Source organism: Channa argus, chromosome 15 (genome assembly GCF_033026475.1).
Source record: "Channa argus isolate prfri chromosome 15, Channa argus male v1.0, whole genome shotgun sequence".
Classification (NCBI taxonomy): Eukaryota; Metazoa; Chordata; class Actinopteri; order Anabantiformes; family Channidae; genus Channa; species Channa argus.
This window is the reverse complement of record NC_090211.1, coordinates 12,008,545-12,034,235: the sequence shown is the minus strand read 5'-3', so window position 1 is coordinate 12,034,235 and position 25,691 is coordinate 12,008,545. Positions and strand designations below refer to the sequence as shown.

General features: G+C 39.2%; 1 protein-coding gene across 9 annotated transcripts in view; it reads right to left on the bottom strand.

Annotated features, from left to right (window-relative positions):
• Nucleotides 1–6,519: 6,519 nt before the first annotated feature.
• gcgra (glucagon receptor a) overlaps nt 6,520–25,691 on the bottom strand; it is a 31,002-nt gene continuing 11,830 nt past the window's right edge. For 2 of the 9 annotated variants that reach the window (XM_067477606.1, XM_067477601.1), the window contains 13 exons: nt 15,603–15,746; nt 15,020–15,116; nt 14,005–14,112; nt 13,773–13,894; nt 12,742–12,836; nt 12,384–12,573; nt 11,465–11,624; nt 11,192–11,252; nt 10,508–10,577; nt 9,172–9,260; nt 8,928–9,072; nt 7,990–8,031; nt 6,520–7,881 (listed from right to left, as the gene is read on the bottom strand). In XM_067477606.1, the coding sequence (XP_067333707.1) occupies nt 7,516–7,881; nt 7,990–8,031; nt 8,928–9,072; nt 9,172–9,260; nt 10,508–10,577; nt 11,192–11,252; nt 11,465–11,624; nt 12,384–12,573; nt 12,742–12,836; nt 13,773–13,894; nt 14,005–14,112; nt 15,020–15,116; nt 15,603–15,656 (1,599 nt within the window). In that variant the 5' untranslated portion in view covers nt 15,657–15,746 and the 3' untranslated portion in view covers nt 6,520–7,515. Of the gene's footprint in view, nt 7,882–7,989; nt 8,032–8,927; nt 9,073–9,171; nt 9,261–10,507; nt 10,578–11,191; nt 11,253–11,464; nt 11,625–12,383; nt 12,574–12,741; nt 12,837–13,772; nt 13,895–14,004; nt 14,113–15,019; nt 15,117–15,602; nt 16,431–17,139; nt 17,307–25,691 lie in introns of all 9 variants that reach the window. The other 7 variants (XM_067477603.1, XM_067477607.1, XM_067477605.1 and 4 more) reach the window with 7 other exon arrangements.

Genomic DNA, 25,691 nt, shown 5'->3' with positions numbered 1-25,691 from the left:
ATTTGGCACAGTTTTTACGCCGGATGCCCTTCCTGACGCAACCCAATTTCTACCGGGCTTGGACCTGCACTGCTGGGGAGGGGAATGGGCTGTTAGGGGTTCAGTGTCTTGCCCAGGGACACTTCGACATATAGCCAGGGCCGGGGATCGAACCACTCACCCTGTGGACGACTGCCTTTACCAACTGAGCTACAGCCACCCCTTGACAGTCCAAACGGTGCATCCACTTTAATTATCCTTGTCTAGAACTTGATTTGGGGCAGCATGGCAGTTGAGTTGTTAATGGCCAGTTGTCTCTGGCTTGAATCCACCTACTGGCTGGAGCCTTTCCGTGGGGAGTTTGCATGTTCTGAGCTTGTGTGGGTTTCCTCCAGGTATTCCAGTTTCCTCCCACAGTCCAAAGACATGCAAGTTAGATTAATTGTTGACTCCAAATTGTCAGTAGGTGTGAATGTGAGTGTGAATGTTTGTAAGTGTGTGCTTGGCTCTCTGGGTTGGCCCTGAGATAGATCAACGGCTTTCGGCTTTTCCCTTCCGGGGTCGTGACAGCACAATGTTTCCCCCACGTTGATTTAGCATGAGCACTAAGGTCACTCTTGATGGCTGGGCGGGGCCACAGTGGGTGGGGTGGGATTCTAACCCGGGGCCTCCTGTACCCCAAATCCATGCTCTACCACTGAGCCTGGTTTAGTCAGTGTCTGGTTTTATATGCTCCATTATTAATTTATCTTGTCCACCCGGGTGAATGAATCAGTGAGTGGCAAAATCGTCAAATTGGTCAAACAGCACACGGACCTCCAACATAATTGAAGTGAATTAGTGTCTTTTTAAATAATATCAGGATAAAAGCAATTGAAGGAGCCATTTATAGCATGGTAAAATTGCTTTTGTTCATTGCAGAGACTTCTTTGTGGCCATTACCGCAGAGGTTACATCTTGACTTGAGTAAATTATTGGGAGTCCACTGTCTTTTTTATTCTAAACTCGCCTGGAAATAATAAGCAAGCAAAAAGCTATTAAACTGTCTGTTAAGTTGACATGATTGCTAAAATTATGAGAAGAAGTTTTGACATGGAAACAACTGTACTGATTGATGAAGCAGACTTAAAAGAATAGTTTTACTTTTTTGTGTAATATGCAAATTGACTTTCTGACGAAATTGTTTGATAAGCTCCACAGTCGCTGAGCAAAATTTCAAAATTTGGCAACTTTGGCATGACTGCTGTGGGATAGTGTATCAGGCATGACCGTTTATCCCCTAAGCTATTTTGAGCCACACTGCTGCACACAGGATAGTAACATCCTATAAAACTCTCGTTTTAATGTTCCTCTGAGAGACGTTATCAGACTCCCCATTCAGACCAGGGAATTTACCCACAACCATGTTGGTCACACTGCCTCAGTCCTTCCGTTCCGACCACCGCTCTGTCTGAGATATTAGATTTCTCCGACATATTCTTTGTTAGCTGGCTTTGAGCTGATTGCACATTTAGTTGATTTAATTTAGCATCCTAGTGACCAGACTGTGCAGGGGTGTTGACAGACTATTATGCTGTCATGAGGGGAATCTCCCAGATGAGGTTGTGCGTGTGTGTGTGTGTGTGTGTGTGTGTGTGTGTGTGTGTGTGTGTGTGTGTGTCTGTGTACATAAGCAGAGAAGATTGTCATATTACATGAGGGTGTAGTGGCTTTGTTATATTGGGTTGCTTTGATCCAGAGTGTGTGTACTCAGGGGACTCTGTTCTGCTTGGGCGATAACACAGGCCCTCAAACACAGCTAATGAGCTCTAACAACCTGAATGATGACGCTTATGCATTAGCCTAACTCATGCATCCGGCCTCTCCTCTCATCTCGTCTCCTCTCTTCTACCATGTGTGAAACAGAGTAAATGATGCTAATTTAGCTGAGCAGCACTTGAAACATGATAAATGTTGTTTTTTTTTTGCCAGAAATCAACTTCGATATGAGACAAGCTCAACGTTCTGACAAAAGACCTGAGTGTAAAATGTTTTTGCAAAGATACAGTAAATTCTGTAATGTATTACCTTAGAAAAGCTGGATTAGTGAACCGTTTTTCACGTTTGTTTTATTTTTCTCCTTTTGTTTGTGAGAGCTGCCACTACTTGTGCTTGCTCCCGTTGCCCATATGTCACAAGAGTGACGTGACAAAGGGGGAGCTGCCTGATAAACAGATTTATACCACAATGAAAGATGAAGACTGCGCAGACTTTACAGTGATCAATAGCTAAAGTGAGTTAACAAAGACCACTTTAGATAAGCCTCTAATGTATTTAACATGTGCTCAAATGTGCTTTATTATTTGCAATTTTACTTCTTTTTCTCCTTAATCAAATGTCAGGAGAAAGACACAGAGAGGATGAGATGAAACAGAAGGATGCAGCAATTTACAAAGAAAGTTTAGGAACAATACAAACTCTATTGTGAGAGCAACATTTCTTATATGAGAAATGTGACATCTTAGATTTTATTGCATCTGTGCTCTGGGCAATGTCATTACTTTTTGAAAAGGTTTTCTGTTACAGTTCAGCATATTTAGTGACTGCGACGCTCTGAACCAATATGACACAATTTCTTCCTCAGATAAACAGCTCACACTAAGAGTGTGTTGGACCATGTGTATGACTGCAGCAATATTTTTATACAGATATATAATTTATACTATCTCTCAAGCTCTATTTACTTCTCAAGCAATTGTGAAGTAAAGGTTTAGAGAATGACAGCCTGAGGCAGAGTTCACTATGTTGACCGATTAAGTAATATTTACATGACTGCATTCCAACTTATAGTTTTTGAGTAGATTGGTGAATTGGTGAGATATGTGGATGTTAAAAATTCATTCACAAATCCTGTCTTTCCAGCTACGGCGCACTGAGGAGCCTGGTAAGTGACGATAGCATGAGAGCCATGAAGCTGCCCTGAAACCCTGTCAGAGAGCAGACGGTGGAGAGTTCACTGGTTTTACAGCCCAGTCACACATAATCTGTTTGTCCACATCAGGAAAGAACCCATTTCATAGGCTATAAAACATAAGCACCACATCAATTGACCTTTCCTCCAGTATATTTACTCCATGTGCATTGTACAGTGCAAAAAAGAGGCTGTCTCCACCACTTCTCCTGTTGTTTTACCCAAAGGACATTTTCACAAGCCCTTGTGGTCTTGTCTTGAAAAAAGCAACCCTGGTTAACATACTACATAATTGGCTCTTGAGGCAAACAAGAGCATGCTACTAACCCCCTATAAATATACCAAGGCCTGCAAGAGATTTCTTTGTTTTTTTGAAATGTGGAGTCAATATTACCATAGAAATCTGGCAGCTCTCAAATCTTTCACAGTTGCCAGATTTCTCTCTCCCTCTCATTTTGCTGTGGGGAAAAGTTCAACCATGTTTCATCAAATTCAAACATGTGCTGCTCATTTGTTAATCGTATCATGCACAATTGAAGAAGCAGCCATGAGGGGTCTTTTGCATAGAATTTTAGTCATTCCTTATCATGCTGTGTGTGGCTCCTGTCATACGTGAAAACAGTGAACTCATTTACAATCTGCTGGGGAGGTCAGGTGATGGTCATCTGATGCCTGTGGTGCTACTGATTTCACGTTGCTGCCTGAATCAACACAGTGAGCTTTTTAACTCTCTTTTTGTCCTGTGATAATATGATAAAAGCAACTGCTTTGCAATTTCACGGTGCTCAGCATAAAATGTTTGATCTATTCTTACACATTGGGTCATCGTTTGTGCCTAATCCATTCCGGAGTCTTTAATTTCTCACTTATTACAGTACGTATGGTGTGAGAAGGTGCTCTGCTAGTCAGAAAGAAGTTGTTCATAATGCTGTGTGACAATTTCAAATAGCCACGCTCAAAGACAGGGTTTGTCATAGTTAGGGAGATTGTCCAAAGCATATTTTTTTCTGAACATTTATTCTAAAAGGCACAATAATTTGACATTCATGTAAAAAGTTAAAAAAGCAAGTTCAAACTCTGATTCCTTTCTCACTTCTGCACAGTTGGAAGGGAACATGAAGCAGGCGTAAAAGTCAGACTATTTTGAGAGAAATTGTACCTGTCTAGTCCAATATTACAAAAGTTTGAGAGGAGGGGTTTCCTAATCTATTCACTGATCCAATAAGCTTGGATCAAGCATACTGGCAGCTTTGAGAGACTGAACCAAAGAAAGATCCAGTGGATCTTTTTGCAAAATTTGCAAAAACCTCCTATAAATGGACTACATAGCTTTTTCCAAAAAATTCCTAAGCGGGGCCCCTTCTAGCTATTGTATGGCACCTGGAAACCGTTACGGCAATCAGCTAGTTGTGTGTAACACAGCCATACACACAATTATAGGTGTAACAGTCAGAGAAATGAAAAAAAGCACACTTTTCAGGTCACCGGGGGGTAGATATGGGGGGGCAATGTGTGCTGCCAAACAGCATCTGCCCTCAAGGCAGAATCAATACCAATGTTTGCTAATACAAAAGGCACAACAAGTTAAAATTGTCTTTCACATATGTTGTAATTTATTCTTTCACCATGTGGACAGAGTCTGATAAGCTGACACAATATATGATGAACTGTTTACACCTAAACACAAGTCAGTTTATACTAACATAATATACATAAACATCTTTAAGGAGACAGAGGAACATACTCATTTGGGGCTTTTAAAGAATACATTCAAACAGAAAGCAGAGTGACCCAAACTGCTGGCTCTAAAACATACACGGTTGTGGTCACAGCTTAAATTATATGTGTGCAATAAAATTAGCAAAGTACTTGTATTCTTTACTGAGTCCTATTTTACTAAAGGTGCACATATTTTCTTCGGTACTGTGTGTCAGTATCCAAACATTTTTCCTGCTCTGCAACAAAGAGAAATTCACTGTAAATTCACCTTTGAGCAACAGCAGCGCCAGTGTGAGCTTCTCTATTACAATCCATTGCATACAGAGAAGGAAAATACCCTACACTTTGCAGTTTTTGTAACAGAGTCAGCACCAGAGCCTGGCTGAAATACACAGAGCTTTTATCTGAATGAGAAACATGTCGTTGTTGTTGTTATGCTCAAATCTAGCCTTGTACAACAAAATTGCACGGAGGAATCACAGAGAGTAGTTTCCAGAATTAAACACAGAGCTGAGTTCTTTTTAGGCCTTAAATAGGCATAACTTCTGGGAATGTCCTGTGGTGCACTTTGTATGTGCACTTTTAGAGTGGGACTGATGACCTCTGACTTGTGCTCTGTGTGAAGCCAGTGACACTGGTTTGTTTCAACTCATCACTCCTCTGGCTGCAGCCAATGATTCATCCTACTGTAAGAAATCCACAAACATTGAATACTGAAATTATACACATTTATACCCACCTGAAAATCAAATCACACACACACACACACACACACACACACACACACACACACACACACACACACACACACACACACACACACACATACACACACACACAAACATACTTACATGCATGCATAAAATATAGTGACAGCAAACAAATAAATCATCTCTATAAACACATGCACACAGTACTTAGATATCATAAATTAACAATGTGTAAATATACATAAAACTGAGTTAGTTCTGGTAAATATTTATAAACACAATTAATAATTAATACTCTGCAGCAGGGTTCCCTTGCTTTTAAAAATAAATGTTTTTAGAAGCAAATGTACCACTGGTTATTTAGCTATTGGTGTCGCAAAAATGCTACCAGAGAGATTTTGTTCTACTAGGGTTCAAAGTTTTTGTTCCAAGTGTCCACAGACGCTGTAGAGACAGTTTGAGGCTCAAAACTAAACACATGTCTCTGCTACAGGTCATGTGCAGTCAATCCTCTGCCACTGTGCTCATATGCAAACATTTCTCTGCTTCTGCAAAAAGAGAAAAACACTGCAAATTCACCTTTGAGCAATAGCAGCACCAATGCGTGCGTCATGCTCCCAGCTCAGTTGAGGATTGGATATCCACCTGCCCCTCTGCCATTCTCGGGAATTGTTGATGAAAATACTCTTGGCCTGCAATTACTTTTAACCCACCCAGCGCCAGCATCTGGCTGAAGCAAATGCACAGAGCTATTATCCAAATGACAAACACAATTTTGTTGTGCTCAAATAGAGAACCTGGACACATGTCCTCGTTAAATGGGTCTGTCTGACTGTATGCCATTTGCATGATGGAGATACCGATTTAATGGCACTATGTGGCTCGCATCGTCGCCAAATGATTCACACAGCTTACGACTGTGCAATTTGTATGCACAGCAGGCTATATTTAACAAAAAACACAAGCCAGAGGGGCGATTTGGACTCACGGCATTGAGCTCATACTTTATGCATACAGGTCATGTGTATACATCCCATGTATTTTTATCTTTCATTCAAGTGCATGGTTTTCCCTCTCAGCTTTCATCTCAAGGGTTGAGTGGGCTACTGGGTAGAAAATCATATACTGCAGTTCGGCAAGGCATGTGAGTCAGACAACATCTTGATGGCGAGGGAGAAGAAAATATTTTTAATGGCACAGATTTGCAACTATTCCCCTTGAAAACATGCCTGGCACATTTACACGGTCACAACTGTAGCACTCAGCAGTATTCAAGGTTTACTTTCATTTTCACTGTAAAACGCCTAAGCAAGTCAAGCGATGGTCATTTTAGCTTATTTAAATTCATTCCATACCATCTCTTGACCTCCTCTAAAGTCTATATGTAAGCCAGGAATGACCTGGTGAAAGCAGCTGCCTATTTCCCACAGGCCCTGGATGGGGCAACTGGAAAAACACTGTGGTCACCTTATTGTATGAGGTACATTCAACAGAATGTTTCTTCTTTTTCTGTACATTTGTATCGACGTCAGTATAGACAAGAAACCATTTACAGATATCAGAGCAAAGCAAGAAAAATAAAACATAAAATAAAAAAGGCAGTCTCCTCTGTTCCCTACCATTTCTCTTTTGTCTCACTTGCTTGGTCATTTTTGCATCTGCAGTTCAATGTCCAGTTTTTGTAACTTGCAGTCCCCACAAAACAAACAACTTGATACACAACACAAATTAAAGCTGAGGCTCAAGCAAGGACCCTGTGTCTGTCTGTTGTTGTTGTTGTTGTTTTGCTTTACGTGTTGCTATTTAAGGTTTTGGGAGGGGGGGGGTCTATAACTGAATTTTAGCCGGCTTATCTCCTTTGAGATGCCATTCGTTGCATTGTTCAACAGGCAGCAGTTTCTTGCACTGTTTGACCAACATCTACAGAAATCCTTTCATGAAGCTCACAGCGTTTTAGAAATCTCAGTGTGGAGGTTGTTTTCCATTTTCAGGCTGTGCAGAGGGCTGAATGCTCCCAGTGAAAGTGATCTCTCCTCTGCGCTGACAGATGACTCTATCAGCCCAGTTCTTCACAGCCACCCAGAGCAGTATGCCAGCGCGAGGTGAGAGCTCGAATCTCACCAACTTTTTTCATGACATTCAGACTTTCCACGGCCTTCACAGGCGGCTTTCCACGTTCCCTCTCTGAGCCTCGTAACCATGCACCTTGGCCGTGAGGCCGATGTCCTCCACCAGGGTGCAATTGCTGATGGTCCCCTCATGCAGCAGGGAGGTACACTGGCCTTCCTCCTTGCTGTGGACCATGCCATTATGGCAGCTGGACACTAGCATGTGCCTCTCTTCAGGGCTGCAGTTTGGAGCAGAAGTTTTGGCAATGTCTAGAAGGTGAGGCAGTCGAGGGACGTGGTTCAACAGGCTGCCTGTCTTTGTGTTGGGGGTATTACTGTTGGTGTGGCGATATTCCTCCTCGATATTCCGCCCTAGCTTCCAGCGCTTCCACTTCTTCAGGATTTCAGACTGCACCTAATAAGTGGATGGAGATGAAGAAAGATGTTTTTAATATGACCACGAAAAAACCCCCAAAACAGTAGAGGCTGAAAAAAGTATTGTCGTACAATTGAGAACACTCACTTCTTTGTTGACAAAGCAGTACAAGATGGCCACCAAGAGACCCTGTGGAGACGTATGATGCTGAGTGAGCCCCATATATTAATATTCACAGTGAATATCTTATGTTTGAAACAATGAAAGTATGACTCGAAGTCAGTTTTCCCTTCTGCAAATAAGTATACATTTTTCTGGCTACAATTGGCAGTTGCAGGTCTGTGGTGTTATAACTAAACCACCGAGTGCAACCACATGAAGATGACAGTATCTTCTGTCTCAAGAAGTCCCATAACTGGGCTTGTCTTTGCATTTAATTTTTTATTGCTTCCGCCTAGCTCTTTCTGTCTCTCTCTTGGCCTGTTGGATGGCTGTAATCCTCATACTTCATCTGTTTTCCCACAGCAAAAAAAGTCTCTGTCATCACATAAAGTGTGACACAACCAGTTAGCTGCACATACAGCCCATTATGTAAATGTAATCCCTCCTGAAAAATAAGTAAACACAGCACTTTTCAGTTGCCAAATGAGCTCATTTGGAATAACAGAACAGTGGCAGATGCAATGATTTGGTGGCTTATTGCAACATAGTACAGAGTTACTACTGTTTTAACAATCCATATCCATTCATAATCCTATGAAGTTAAGAGTAACTCAAAATTGAAAACAGAGCACCTCAAAACCTCAGTGATTAATCCTATTTGCAGTGGTCATATTTTATGGCTTTATGTTGTGCATTTTTTATTTCTCACTTTTCTATATAGAATGTGGCTCAGTACAACAAAACTGGCCTCATCAGTGTCTCAACTATCAACCTTCCTGATTTCAATAGCCAACTTTGACTCGAACCCCTGATCCCTTAATTCACTGTCTGCTAGTTGTGTCCCAGGCTGATTAATGATAATGTTTAACTTTCATAAATGCTGTTATTTTATTTATAACTGATACATTGGTTCCAGTTCCAACCTGGAAGGAGGAGAAGAAGAGGTCGATAAAGAGTTTGGTGAGACGAAGTCCGAAAGTGGTTTTCGTGGATTCATCTGTCACAAAGATAAAGACCACCTGATGGATACCCAGCAGAGGGATCAAGGTTAGAGTCGACTTGGCCAATCTGAGATGGAGAGGAGGAGGGACACAGAGAAAGAGTGATGAGAAAGAAAACACCACAGCAGTAGTTTACAAATGAGACACGGGCTGTATTTAAACTCACCTAAATTTATAATCTGTGTATCTCATTTGGTGTGCTCGAAGTTTTGACACGAGAATTTTTATGATATGGATAAAGATAAGGAAGTTGATCTGTGAAAGACATGGACATCAAAGTTAATTTATTTGCATCTTAAAAACAGAGCTGATAAAACCAAAACTATTTTCATGTACCATGCATATTAATATCCCATTTTGTGGTAACATTGTGTTTGCTATGATCCAACTCATGATTACACACAGCAGCAGCACATGAAGAAAATCCTTTACAGCTCATGGACTTTAAAAAACAAGTTCTCTGCGGGTGAAAATCACTCGTGGTTTGACCTTTTGTTTACAGCTAATCTATTACTGGTAATTAACAGGTGCTTGGAGGGAAACAATGGACCTAATTGTATGTAAAATTAGGTTTTCTTGGACAATTGTTGGTCTAAAGTTGCTTGTCTTTAAAATTGTTTTGTTGTAATGCAGTTTTTAGATAATGGTTTATGTGTTAGTCAGTACAATAGTTATATATAATAGCAAAAAAACATGATGTATAGAATAAATACAACAGCAAAGAATTTAATTTATAGGATTATATATAAAAATAACTTTGACTTGTATCTGTTATCTCAATTGCAAAATTATGAGCGCACTGTAAATGTAATTACTCTGCATACTACAATATGTTTTAATTCATATTTGCATAGACTTTGAGGAAAAATACATTTGGAATTATGAGTAATTATTGCAACAGGAAAATCTTACGGGGAAAGTCACAAACATTAGCAAAGAGGGAAACTGTGAAATGAGAACCAGACCTCATGCCCCTGTGACAACTCAAACACAGGAATTCCTCTGTGATACAAGCCACTTAGCAAACGATTAATGCATGGAAAAAGACGGGATGTCTGAGTAACTGGCCGGACATAAGAGGTATGACAAATCGGACTTATATAAAGCCTCAGGACTGACCTTTGCAGAACACACATACAATAAAAGGTCTGGTCAGTGTAGTGAGTAGGATAGGGCGTAGCTAACTGTGTTTTAAAGAGACAAATTTAACCACAAACCATATGACACTTAACATGTTTTCCAGATGTGAGGCTTTAAGCACAGACAGCCTTTCACACTTTATCAATAAATGAGATGGGTTTACATTGGTAAGGAAAATGAATTGCTGGCAAAATAAAAGGGTTACTAATGCAACTATTCTGGATGCTCATGTAGGAATCAATTGGTGAATTCCCTTTAAATTAAAAAAAAAAAAACATACACCTTTAAGTGAAATGAGGTGTAATGTCAGAAAAAGGAAGAGACAGGAAAAAACTGAATGGGAACGAGAAGAAGGAACTTACCACAACTGCCAGCAAAATCGGGGAACGTATAATCCACCAGTAATTCATGTCAATATTTTGCTCCCAGCACCTTGGAAGAAACATTGATGGAAATATCAGTGAAAGATAAGCATAAATATGGGCATGATATGAGACATGCCCCATTTGTTTGGATGAAGTCAGCCTGTTACAGATTTGGTTACACTTTTCTGCATGTCTTGGTAAAGTGGAAAGCTTTGCTCCACCTGGCTAATGAGGGGAGACACACAGCACCACTTTGGGCTTTTAAAGCTTTAGTTAACAACACAACATGTCTGTGGCTCAGAAGTGTGGCTTTACATCCCTTTCACCCAATTTGTTCTTGAATGTGTAGATTAGAGCCCTAAGAGACTGCATAATAGAAACATTGGGTGCAGAATGTTAACAAAAAAAAAATTAACAATGTGCTAACACAGCTTCTGTTCTGATGTGGTTTCCATATCTGGCTCATAACGCCTGTCTGTCTGAGAAGCTTAATTGCAGCCAACTCATGTTGTAATTATGTGTTAAATTGACCGTGAGCTGCTGAGTGTCAACATTTATATGTTTGGGAGAAACATCATTGGCAAAATTCATTATTCTGCCTCACTGTTATGAGTGAGGAATCAGTAAGAATGAGCTTTAAATGTAAAAATGAAGGAAACAGAGAAAGAGGAAGAAACTTACGTTTGATTTTCATACAAGTATTTAGCTATCAACCAAGGCACAAGAAATATTAATGGGGTACCTGTGAAGAAATGAGAGTGGTCTAAATGCAACACATTCATGTCACTTTGCATAACAGTTTTCTAGCCATTATCTCTTCTAACTTCATTTCCATTCATGCAGAACCTATTACACAGCACATAATTAACTTCTATCCACTGACATATTACACTAGTTAAAGACACACACACCTAAACGAACACACACTTGCAGGCACGTAACAGGCCAGCTCACCCCAGCCAATGCACAAGTAGATGTTGAAGTATTTCCTCTCTGTAAACACAGTAATGACCAGGAGGTTGTGGAGGTAGATGCCCTCCACTAGCAGCCAGTAGCTATTGGCCATGATGCTGTACTGCATCATCGCCACAGCGATGCGACAGCTGATGGTTGTCTGCAACACAGCAGTTAGCTTTCTTATACAAATGTTATATCATATCAAGCTGAGAGATGTTAAACTTTATTTAGTGGTGAATGGTGAGAGCAGATGGGAGCTCCTTCTGCCTCCACGATTCAGATGTTTCCTCCTAAGTAACCAGATATATTTTCACAATTTTCACCTTATTTCAAATTTCTGTTCTCATTATCATTTTAACATAACGCTGCCTGACATTACACATTTTTATTCCAATAAAATACTGCAATACCCTCCCTTTAATGTCAATATACATTTGTAGGTTGGTGCAACTCGTCCAACTTTTAATAACTAAAAAGCAGCAAAGCATACATTTTGCACAGTGTAATCTAATAAGAACTTATAAGTTTCACAATAATAAACAGCTCCCTATTACAACTGAAATTAGCTAAATTAAAAGAAGTGAACTTGGGTTGTAATATGCCAACTTTTTTGTTAAACTTTTTGCTATGATGCAGAAGAAACTGAAGGTTGAAATGACTTCAGAAGAGATTTCCCACAACATTTAGCAAAAACACAAACAGGTTTGTTTTTCTCCACATATGACCCCCTGTGCACACACCTCATTTGAAACTACAAATTTAATTAATCTTAAAAATGTAAATGTAAAAATATAAATTTGTGTTTTATAAAATGTAAAAAGGTCCCTTAAAAAGGTCCCTTAGCAAAAAATGATTTGTGCATAGTCCCTTAATGAACACAGTACAGCTTGTTGTTTAGCCGCATATCACTACTGACCTCATTGTTTACCAGCAGCTCCACTGGAGGTATAGATGCCTGGGAGAATCCTTGCTCCTGGTCTCTACTGAGGCCCTGGGATGTGATGTTGGCATCCAGCAGAGCATCTTTGATGAGGATTGACAGAGCTCGCAGAATGAAGGAGGCAAACAGATTCATGTGGATGTTGTTCCTCATGCAGTGTAATTTCCTGGTGAGAAGGCATCACAATAATACCAAGTTAACACTCAGATGAAATACAACCGAGCTTTTAAATGTAAAACATTCCGTTTCTTTTGTTTTTGATACAGAATTACAGAATTGCTTCTTAAAAACTCTTAAATTCTTAGACTTGGTTTCAACTAATAATTATTACCACCTGAAAAATATGAGGATGCCAAGTGCCAACACCAAAGCCACCAATGACAATGAATAGCCCACTGTGTACATGATCCGAATATGGCCATAGTACTGCTGCAACACACAAGAACATGGATACGTTAGATATTCCTTTGCCTACAGTACAAGATATTTATATGATTTAATGCAGAGAAAAAATGTTTGTGTAGCACATTCAAACTGCTTTTGCCTACTCCTCCTAAAACTCTAACCCTTCACCTCTGCCACTGACAGAGTGTGTGTGACAAAGTAGGCAACATCTGGTAACATACGCATATCTCTTTCTGAATGATAGCTTTTCCAGTATGTCATGCTTCAAAGCATTTCTTCCAAACATGTGCTGCAAAGATATTAACAATCTGCTTCAAGAAAACCCATCTCTGATATAATGTAAATATCAGAAATTAATCTATTGCAAAAGTTTGTGCCTGTTTATATTCCAGAGATGTAGGATATGAAATATATATCTCTGATGTTTACTCTAGCAGTAAAAAGTTATGCTTGATTGCATGGACCGTTACAATTTGGTGTCTTGACAGTTTTGGGAAAGATATGTATGTGTAAAAATATTCTCAAATCTGGCTTGACAAAATAAATTATAAGATGGCAAAACTTGCTGCAATTCCTTAAACCTTATCTGTTTCTTAAATTATCTGGCCAGCACGGATGGAAACTTATGGAAACTAAATATGAGTCACAAAGAAATTAATCGAAAAATGTTTTCTACTATCTGGGGTTTCCCTTCGCATTGTGCAGCTCCCTCTGCATGGTCATTACTGTTTCACAGACTTTGGAGCAATGTCACAAAAAAAAAAGAAAATTCTTTTCAAGTTTTGGGAAAAGTTTTACAAATATAAAACACAAAGTGATAATTGATCTTTTTTGTTGTTTGCAAACAGTTTTTTCAGACATTTCTTTTGCCTGTGTACAAAGTAATTTATTCTCAGTATTTGATTTAATGATGTCATATTCCAGACTTTGCAATACAATAATGAGAAAGTTATTTCTTACCTGATGTAGATTATTAGAGTCACATTCACTTGTATTCTTTGTAGTCACCCACTGTCCATTTGCATCACATTCCTGATACACCATGCCATGCTGAACTGCACACAAACACACACAAATAGCCTCTGTGAGGCTCTGTTTACTAGAAAGTCAGCAAGGACAGCTGCATTTTAAGTTACTCTGTATCAACACAGTTGACATATAGGGAGTATCTACACACTCAGACGTGTAATACCTTTATGGTACCAGGGCAGATACCACGGACAAGGCACATTGACAATTGTGTTGGGGAGTCCATCAGGCCAACAGGCGTAATTGTCAAAGGTCCTGTTGCACACGAGGCCTAGGGATCAAAAACCATGAAATATATGTGAAAATTTTCTTTGCAAACACAGCCTTTATACAATAATGTCTGCTACCTGAAATGCTCTAAGATATTGAATATAATGACATTTCATTTCATTGAGGTAATGGCTACAGCTGGCCAATATGGCATATGTATCTATCATGTTATTTCATCTTGACTTCAGAGTTCCCCATCGGTTATCTTTCACGTATACCACATCTTCCAAACAAAGGATGTATATGAAGTAGGTATATGAAGTGATCCGTACCTCTGTCACCTCTGCACCTGCTAATCTGCAGTTATAATCATGGGGTGACAGAAAGGGTGTGTGAGTGCTGTGATGTTTGAGAGAGGAGGGATGTGTTTTTCAAAACGTCGCAACTATGTTTTCTTGTTCTGTTCCACAACCATAGAACATGCTAAAAAGTAGTGAGGTAACTGAAGTGTTAGCCCTGGAGTTTCACACTCTGTTGACTGAGCGAACTGGAACCAGTTCTCTTTCAGCCTGACCACACAGGGAGTGCAGTACAAATAGAAAAGTGTGAGCGGCTCCAAGCAGAGTGTGATTATATGAAGGGTTTGATCAGGGAGTGGATTACGGTGCCACTCCACAGTCCAATGACAGTGAGACTTAACCATTACCTGCTCTACTGCATTAAATAGCTTCTACTGAACTACAACATCAGGGTAAATACAGGTTTTTATGCTAGTGTTTGCAAATTTTGTTAAAAGAATCAAATATATTTTAATCCTTAGTTTGTTTTCAGGTCACTATTTACTAATTTAGAAGTCATACCCTATAATCATGTTGCACTTTCTCTGGATTTAAAAATTAATTATTATGATTTTGCTTATTATAGCTAGATGCCAATGTAGTCAAACATTTAAAGTTTGCTCTACTCACCGGTGCTTGGTGGATGTTGACTGTTGTTGTGATCACACTCCTGCATGTACAATTTCCAACTTTCCTTCAGCTTATCCAGGGTAGCAGCAGGACACACCTAGGGACACAGTGAAATACATATGAGGACAGGCATATTAACCAGGTCCATAATTTGTGCACTTATTGATGTTGTATAAACAGGTGGGAAGGAAATATGTTAAGAACGTGAGCCTCACACAAACCATGAAGATGCATTAATAGTGCTGGCATATAGTATACAGTCGCAGTAAGCAAACCATCCTCATGGTGGGGATTTAATGCATCAAGATGACAGTGTCCTACTAATGTGTTGTCAGTATGTGTGGGCTTGTGCTGTATGGACAAACTGCAACACTCAGTAAGAGACATTTTATTTAGGCTTATACATCATGAATCTCTGGCTTGTTTTAGATAATGGCAGAACTAAACACTCAGCTCCATTCTGTACTGGTCAGCAACTAATGGAAGTTGAGCGATCTGCACAGTGGTTTATATACTATAGTCATATGGGACAAAGCATGTAGAAGTGTACATGTTTATGCTTGCCTGTGTACATGGGACCCACCTGGATTCTGCAGGAGACAATGAGCATTGCCAAAAGGGCCAACAGCCGTGACATCCCTGATTCCTGCTGGTGGTGCTGGGAGGGGAAACTGCAGGGCGAGGAAGGGGTTTCACCTCATAAGGAAGCTTATCTATGCTTGCCACACTGGATGAAACAGAGACACAATCCATCAAAGCTTAATGCAAACACACTTATTACTTTGGCTCAGCTCAGCCATGCAAAACAAAAGGACCAAAGCAGGAAAGGGTTGGGTCATATTTAACAACTCTATACTATAACTACCATTTCACTACTTTAACAAGAGTTGAAGTCACAAAAAAGTCAAATAAAGAGAAAATTTCTGTTCCCCAAAAGATTCAGTTAATATAGAAAAAAATATTTATTGTGCGCCTACCCAATTCCAATTTCACCCTGGCCACTCATTCACACTAAGCCAAGCCAGAGATAACAAGGAGTAAAGCTGAATGATGCAGTAGGATGGGCTACCCACAACCACACTGTCCAGAACATCAAGCACAGGGCCAAAAACTGCAGAAAGTGCAGTTTGTCCTGTCACTGAGAGCTGCAGCTCAGCAGAGCTGCACTCACTCAAAGACTCACAGTTGGCTGCTGTCCACTTTCATCTTAAAGCCTCTCAGCGTTCAGCTGAGCGTATGTCAGTGTGTGCCAGAGGTCACTCACCTGTGTATTGATCGACGCCGCAAACTCCCCTTAGAGATTTGGTTGAAGCTGGAGAACGGCACGAAATCTGAAACGTTTCTGCAAAAAACACCTTGACCATGGAAACATTTTTGGCTAAAACGTTTCAAATTCCATTCTGTTCCAGTCCTGTGGCGGGGAAGAACAAAATGCTTGGTTTGATGTGTTTGGAATTTCTTGGAATTTCCTGTGTTTACAGGTTGCATGGTATTTGAGATAAGAGCACAATGTGTCATAGATGTGGTTGTGGAAAGCCTCAGTTAAAATCAAAGATTCTTTCAGCCAGCGAGTGTGTCAACAAGCTTCTAGGTTGAAGTCACAGTGTAAATGTTGGTTGAATAGGCTCTACTGGAAGTCAGACTTTAGAAAAAAATCTAAACCAAAGAGAGATATACGTTCTAAATGGCCCATTCAGTGTAATAACCAGCGTAAGCAGTTAGCATTAGCTGTAGCACAGACTCACTGATTGGCTTGGGTGCCTGAGGGATCAGAGACAGTCTTGTCTCGTCTGGCATCAGATCAAGACTGGACCAGTTGAGATCACAGAACTGCCTCTTTCGCCTCTAACACCATCACATGTATTGAAGTTACAATTATGATTACACAACTCTGTTTTTAGTTTTAATAACAGCATATAACTTTGGGTTAAAAAAACAAAAAACATATTGGCTTTTAGTCTCCAGCACCCCTAACAGCTCATCAGGAAATTGAATGTATCTCCAATTCATGAAGTTTCAGACAAACAAAACAACAGCCACATTGTGTTATCCCATACTGAGCGTTAAGTTGCAGCAAACATCTGTAAGTGTGTCAGGTTAGATACCATGCTGTTACTTACCGGGGAAAATGATTAGGCTTCATTCTGTGTCTGGTACAGTAGAGAGGTTGACATGAATGTGGCCCGGCACATGCTCCTGGTCACAGGAGTTTTTAGCCAATGTGTGATATATTTCCATTGGTTTCCTTCCTTCACACACACTCTCTCCTCTCTCTCTTCTGTGTCTCCTAATTTTCACAAAAACATGTTCTAACATACCGGCCTGCTTACACTACTTTCTCCAACTTAACACCCAGCAGGAGCAATGATTAACCAGACTCAGTGCTCAGTAGAGTCCTGCCCGAGGAGAGAGAGATGGGGTGGAGGAGTGGTGGCGGGTGTCAAAGGGTTTCTCAGCCCTTTCTGACCCCTAGACCCTGTTTGTATGTCTCAATACTTGTAAACAACAGCCCCACACAACAGATGCCATCAGAATTTCAGGATAACATGTCGTTTAGTATGTTTTTCAGTACAAACATCAGAGTTGTGGTAGTATTCTGCATTATGCTAATGTAAATTTTTTGCTCAGAAAAAGACTGCAAAGCAAATGAGCATATTTAAAGATAAACCCTAACGCTCTCAATTTTTCTTTACGCAGATTTGTCACGTACAGTGTGTCTGCAAGAAGACGATGGAAAACACATGGACTGTGAGCTGGTGTGGAGCTAATGGGTTTGGAGGTATGAGGCTAATTAGGCTTGTATATTCTGCTGTTATGATATCCTGCCAGAGCTGTAGCTCTGGGATCTTACTTAGCTGTGAATCTCTCAGCCCGCTGTGAATCTGGACCAATAAAGGTCCTCTGGAACATGCGTTTGTTTTTTTTAAACCTGCTAGCTCCCTGTTCCTGGAAAATACCCTGGAGATTTTAATACTATTGTTGAACTTTTGATTTAGGAAGTGGAATGACAGCTGAGAGTTATGCAAACAGAGTCTCTTTAGTGTTTTTCATACCGAAACAAGTTACCAGGCCAAAATGTTTTAGCTCTGTCTGGGGATTTGTTCTGTGTGTATAAAATAATGTATTGCCAATTTATTCAGACAAACATGATAATAGTAATGCTTTGCCTTGGAAATAAATATTGATGCCTGGGCTGTTATTAACAAAAAAGAAATAGTTATAACAGATAAACAAAGGTCGTTGCTCGTTTTGATTGAAAAGACGACTAAATAATGGTTGGTCATTTATAACTGTATAAATAATACACTGCCGATCGCAAACAAAGGATGCAAATCACCTGAATGTCCCATACAATGACAAAAACTGCTCTGTGTTCAAGTACATATTGGATGGCTCAATACAATGGCCACTAACAATTGCTGTTGTATGTTGGAGAGTCCTTACCTTTCATTTGATTATACTGTCTAACAAATAAAATTACAAAAGGGGAGTACGTGTGCATGAATGTAGAGCAGCAAGGATTAAAAACAAACCTCTTGGAAAATAAAATAACAGCGCTAAAAATGCCCCTGAGCAGTGGTCCATCATGCAGTTTTGGTGAACGTAAAGGCAAAATAATCCCACTGTACATCAACCATCTTACACAACTAAGATCTACTTGTATCAGAAAAAACATTCCTTTTTCCACTTTGCAATATCCAACATAAAAGACACATGGTCATTAAATGATGAATGCAGCACAACTCAGGTCAAGCGCTGTTATTCATACCCATGTTTTGGCTCAATAAATTAAGGCAAAGATTGCCAAGCTCATACCTCAAGGCTGCAAATGTTAATCTGAGCATGACAGTGCTGGATGAGCACCCCCTTATCTGATAATGGGGTTAAGCAGAGTTCAGAGGAGACAGAGCATCATGCAGCTACATGCTCTTGGCTGCTGCAAGAAAGCTGGGACATCACTGAAATCTAGGTACTGCTGTAGCTGATCTTTGGTTAGATACCTATATGCAGATACTGCGTAAATGCTCCATCAAGCTATTTGGAGTTTGTCTGTCTCAGTTTCAAACTCCACAGACGTGAGTTTTCTGTCCTGTTTCTTAGTGATATTGTTTTGTGAGATTTAATCAGGTCACTGTCTTTTTCTGTCTGAAGATCTGCAACAATTAATACATTGAGCATAATTTCTTAATGAATTAACTCTACTGGTGCCTTGTTTGATGCATTGCAGTAATTATTCTTGTATTTGATTAAATTAATTATTTCTTCATATATTTTCAGTGTGTTGTAGAATCCTGTGCATAGAGATCATATGATTGCTCTGTTTGTACTTTCGGTGATCACACATACACAATACGGTATCGATACAGCTGTTTGTTGAAGTATCACAAGAACCTCCATATCATCATTGATGATAACAGATTTGACTCAGCAGGAAATTCCTGTTGGCAGAGATTTCCTGTTGATGTCCTACTTTTAAAAAGAATATTAGCCTACAATAAAGAACACCAGACCAGTCCAACTGTTTGATTTGAACCTATTACCCTAAAGAAACAAAGAAAAAAAGCAGGAGCACCTGGGTTTTCCCAGGAAGCTTTAGCTCAGCTGCTCATTGAACACAAACTCAAAAAAGCTCTGATTTGCCCCTGGCCTTTGACAAATAAAACAAAACATGCAGTGCGGTATGGAATCTTGTAGTCCTCCATTGGAGCTTTGCTGCAAATATGAAAAAACTAATCTTCAATTCATGACATGTCTATTTGCATGCACTGTTAAACATGTACTGTTTATGAACTCTCAATCACTGACACCCTAACTCAAGTCACTACCCTTCCTATGACTGTCAGCTAATCTGGTCACTGGCAGTTGTCTGGGCTCGATGTTTTGGGAGACATGACATGCATAGAGATTTACTTCAGGAGGGAGTTTGAAAAATGTGTCATATCTAAGGTTTTGCTTATACTTTGTGTCTTACACAGGCTTCTGCATCTTAATTTTTCAATGCCTCAGTGAATATGATCATTTTGGCAAAAGGCTTGATAAAGCCCTACTTAAATATTCCATGTACGTATGCTTAAGCTGCTCTTGCATGCATAAAGTGCATTTAAAAGATATTTTCAAAAAGTCAGTGGGACATTGTACTACACTCAATATGCAAGTCAAATGCATCAGACAATGTTGTGTTTGAATATCAACATCTCTTATTCAATTATGCAAAAGTTTAATAATTGCACTTTGTAGTTGCTAGAAGTTCATAGTCACAGAAAATCATCTCACATTTCTAGGTATTTCACTTCTTGTGTCTTCTCCAACATGTAAAATAATAAGACTTACATTTTCCACCTTGTAGCCCCTTTCACACATGCACTTGAATCCTGATCTTGAGTTTATCTGGAGGCGCATTAAATTTCTAAGTGAGAGGCTCTGTAGATTACCTGGAGTTTATCCTGCAAATCCCCTGCTTCAAGGTCTGGATTATGTGTGTGGGTCTGTGCATGGATAGAGCACATTGCTCTGTCCTGAGTTGTCAGGGAGATTTAAAGCAAGCAAATAGGAGTGCTGATGATGTTTCTATGAGACGACTGCCCCGGTGTCTTTTTCTTTGTAGATGCACAGCTTTGATGTGCTGTAAACAAAACACTGTTTCCCACAGCATAGTTTAATATCATGTTGTGGCTCTTGTACGCACTGACCCCTTACTAAAATCAAGCAAAGGTTCTTCAGTGAGAATGCCTCAAACTCGGGTAATCATGTTACATGTGTGAAACGGAAACTCTTGACAAAGTCCAGAGCTGTATTCTCTGGACATTGTCCAGAGTGTATAGGTGAAAGACGGTCATTAGATATGTGTTCTAGTTAGTGGTGGAGTCAAACTGAAGTGCATTATATTGAGAGGTGGCTCTTAAGTTTTGCCCACCCTATTAAAAATGTATGAGTGGGCCAGTATGACTCCATCCCCCGCCATTAACCTAATAATAAACCCGAAGTAGAATTATCAACTTTCTGAATAATTCAACTTAAAACGTAAGAAAATTATAATCTTGTAATTGTAGAATGTATGGCAGCGCTGCTGTAAATGCTGTGCATTAGATTGTACAGGTGTAGCTAATGGCTAGTGAGTGTATATACACTGAGTCACTACAGTAAATGTACAAATGTATAAACATATTCCTGTACAGTATTTACTGTCTCCAATCAATACTGACATGTTCACTGGCCAATGTCACAGTCAAACTACTGACACATTTTTGACTGATATGAAACCGTGAGAGGGACAGTAGCAATTTGAACAAGATTGCAGCAGCTTTTAATGTGGCTGAACTATTTTGCAGGATGCAAACAGCTTGAACGACCCAATGGCTGAATGCACCAATGAAGCTGCATCTGTGCACCTGGTTATTCACATGCTTTGGTAAAAAAAAATCCCACCTCAAAGTCAAAGGTTACATCTGATGAAATTGGGTGAGTAACAAGGACAATTGGTTGCATAACATTTGATAAATGCCTGTATCGTGTCAGTGTGTTCATGGGGTTTCTTACATGAGCACGTGTGGGGAAGCTGTTTGGTACCCTGTTTCATATGCTCCTCCGTGAGGTGTGTTGGATCTATAATCTCAACTTGTTTCTGCTTTTTGTCAGTTAGCATGTTCACTGTCCGTCTGCTGCATTTATTACTCAACTGATCGTCCAGTTGGGTCATGTAGAGTAGAGATTAAGATGTTGTGATCTTCACTACAGAGAATCAGAACTAATTAGATGTTTTTAATGAGTGAAAAATTAAACTACACTACTACAATTGACCAGGGCAATACAATGAGCAATATTCACTTACTTTAGACTAAAAACTGTATTGCTATGTAGATGTGTTCAAGTGTTGTATCACAGTTTGTCTAGTACTTAAAGTTGAACTCAAAGCTGTAATTTTAGCTGGGCAGTGCAATGGATGGTACTGATGTAAAATTTTAGCTTTTTGTTTTCTTTTTACTGTACATACATTCACATGTAAAATATTAATAACACAATATTAAATACATCCACTTGTTTTATTAATTTTATGGATTTCTTGTTTTAGCTCACCATTTCCTTCTCCACTGTGTATTCTGGTAATTGCACTAATTGCATTTTCTTATATCAAAGTTACCGGCTGTGCTATGTTGCTTTGTGTTTTTAACTCCCTAAATCAATAATTTCTCTCCTTTAAATGATTGAGTACCACCAAAACTGACCCACATGTTTGCCAATTGCCAACCTCCACACAAGGCATCAGCTTCGTACAGCTTATAATGTGGTGCAACCAGGAGTGTGCTTCTTACCAGAAAAGAGTTACATTATACAAAATTCTTTGCTTTTAAAGAGAGGATTACATTGATCTTGAGCCAAACAACACAATCACACATCCTGTTAAGAAGGGGCTTCCAACTTCCAACAACTTTATACCCTTTTACCAGAACATAAACGAAGATTAATGGCCTGAGATTAAAAAACTGATATTGAGACAAAGGTACAATTACAGTGGAACAATGTTGCCAGATTGAGCAAAGAGCGGGAACACCATCATGCAGTCACTGTCTGTGGTCTTATTTGGAGAGGAAAAATGCTGTTCATGCTGTTGCAATCACTGTTTCCATTTTTGTTTTAAATTTCATATTATACAAAAGGATTTATTGACAGATTGAGAAAACAACTTGCAGATTAAGTGATAATAAAATTAGTCATTAAATTTAACTGTAATTATAGTTATAAAGTACAGTTTAGTGCCACATAATGCAAATAGAGCAAACCAAGAGTAGTTAGACCTGCCAAATATTTGGCATTTTTTACTTGAAAACAAAATGTCACTATGACAAAATATATGATAACTAAAAAATGCAGGTAAAGTAAATGTTGCAGGTAAGTTGCATCATTCAATGCTCCCATATTTAAAAGTATCAGTAGCAATTTAATACTGTGTCTTCATCTTCATGTTTAAAAATGGAAAAAGAGTTTAAAAAGAGTAAAAATGCACTGGGCTGTCACATAAACAAATCTCCCTGTGTCATTCACACTAGTTGACGGAAATTTGGCATAAACAAGAAAGCAAGGAGCAAAGCAAACACAGCAGTTTCACCTGTCAACACTTGCAAGTTTGCATGACAAGTAAAACCCACTGATTCAGCTGTGTGCAAACAAAAAGCAGCTCTTACTGTGACATTTACTCAATGCTTTACCTGTCCAAAAACAGAATGGTAAGGCTGTGCAGTGTGTGGTGTCAACAGCCTTTTTATGTGTAATGATGCGACCTGATAAACAGCAAAAATGGTGAAACCATATTCCAGCAGCTGATTAATTGAATGACACTTCCATTTCAGTAAATGTCAGGATTGCAACATCTCCTTAAAAATCTGGGTTTTCTGTTTGTGTGTGTGTGTGTGTGTCAGTTTTTCTAATGATGCTCCGACCCTGTACAACTTCACTTAATCTTGATAAGGGCTTGAGACGAAGGACAGCAACTGCAGTTTAACAAACAAACAGATATTCGAACCAAGATCTCATTGTAAACGTGACTAATTAAGTCCGTCTAGGAGTAGGTCTGTTAAGGGAAATAAACATATATAAAGTTAAAGCAAGGCAAAGAAAATCTCATTTATACACACACTTTCTCCTTAGGAAAATACTAGCGGTTGTAGCTCAGTTGGTAAAAGGCAGTTGTGCACGGACCACAGGGTCAGTGGTTCGATCCCCAGTCCCGGCTATATGTATCTGGGCAAGACACTGAACCCCCTTTCTTCTTAGGAAAATGATTAGAAAACTTACCACACACAATGAAATGGGACAGTTAGATTGACATCATTCCTTCACATCCAGTGGTGTGTTTCAATGTAGCCACATGCAGTAATAGTCTGAACAGGCTTCTATTCTATGTAACAGGCATTTGATATACCATGATGTTTAATACTTGCAACAGAGGGATTACTATGCCATTTTATGTTTATAAGTTAACTCAAAATAAACCTGCTGAATAAGGAAAGAGTCTTCCCCCTACACCATGTCTCTCGTCTCTTGTATCCACATTTTATCTATTGTATGTTGAGCTCTTATGGACAGTGAAAGGCAATGTTTACGCACAGTAATCCCCAGCTCTGTTGCTCTGGAATTTGGCTGCCATCAGTCTGGAATTGATCAAACTGCTGCAGGAAGGGATGTTTTAAAAGTGCACAGCACAGTGATACACTGAATCTTTTAAACTTTATTTAGCCAGAAACAAACAAAAAAAAAAAAACGTAACTGACCCGGTAGAAGGCTTTAGAAGAAGTCATATTGTGTGCTTAGTGGCCGCTTGCCAGAACGCGGACTTAGAAAATTTGAAAACTGGTAACTAACAGTGCAGACAGTGACTTCATATGTTTCTTTTGCGTTGTTTTTCCATCTCAAACTTTGCTTCCATAACACAGTGTACATCTCTTGTGCAGCAGGAAACAGGGACTTTTTGCTTCAGAGACACCAGGAGCAGAATCCTGAGGTACATTAAAGCACTTGTGAACTTGATGTTGGTTGAAACACTACTGTAATGGAGCAGATAAGACTGGCATTGTTTATGTTTTTAATATTTTTACCAGATGCCCTGAAGACACTAAATACAATATTTAATTTATCCCACTCAAAAGTAGCTGCTGTCTGTGTACAGTCTGATGCCTGAACTGCACTGCTGTCCAAACAAATATTTTAAAAAGAGCCATATTCCTGGACTAGGCATGACCCTGTATTCATACATGCTAAGGTGAATAAACAGCTAATAAAAATGACTATCTCATAGTAATGTCAGACAAACGCCACATTGTGGGTCTTTTATGTTACTTTTTATCTATTTTTTTATTAAACCGGCTCTGAGGCAGAATGGTCTGATCCTATAAACAAGATGAGAGATTTATAAATATAGTATATAATAATATAGTATAGTAGTATAATATATATGTGTGTGTGTGTTTAGCAGGTCTTTAAAGTTACAGATTCTCAGAACTGATAATAATTCACCCCAAATGAATCTTCATAAGTGTTGTTTTACTATCTGTTTATACTAATGTAGTCCAAAATATTATACAATGATTACATAATTATTTAACATAAGCAGAGGGCCACAGTGTCTAAAGCTGTAAATCTTACAGCAAAACTTGTTGGTATAACTGTGAATAAACTTTGAATAAAAACATAAAGTTAAATTGAGGTGATTTGTTTCAAATTCTCTTGGCTGCCACAGCTTGTGCGTCTCCTTTTCTTTACCCCCATTTCCCACATCTGGGTTATTTCACCTCATTTCTCCCAATAACATCTGCATCATCCTTAGCCAAAATTAACTCTGTTCTATATTAGCACTTGGAGAAAGCCAAACAAGCTATCTGCTGCTCCATCTTTTCAGTTATGCACAAATTAGGCACTTTCTCTAGCTTCTCACTTACCATCTCAAACACATGGGTGCAACACACCTACACAAACACACAGTTACAGCTGACTGACACACTACCAGTGCAGGCTTAAAGCCATCATTATGTAAACGTTCTTCCAAGTGCTCTGTAAGGCTCCCAAAATAATTTTAGCATACTGAGCCTGTGTAAGTCTTGTTCTGTGTTGTTTTCAAGCATAACTTATGATTTGTTGTTGACTCCAGCTTTTTTTTAAGAGTGAATAAGGTGTCTTTGTG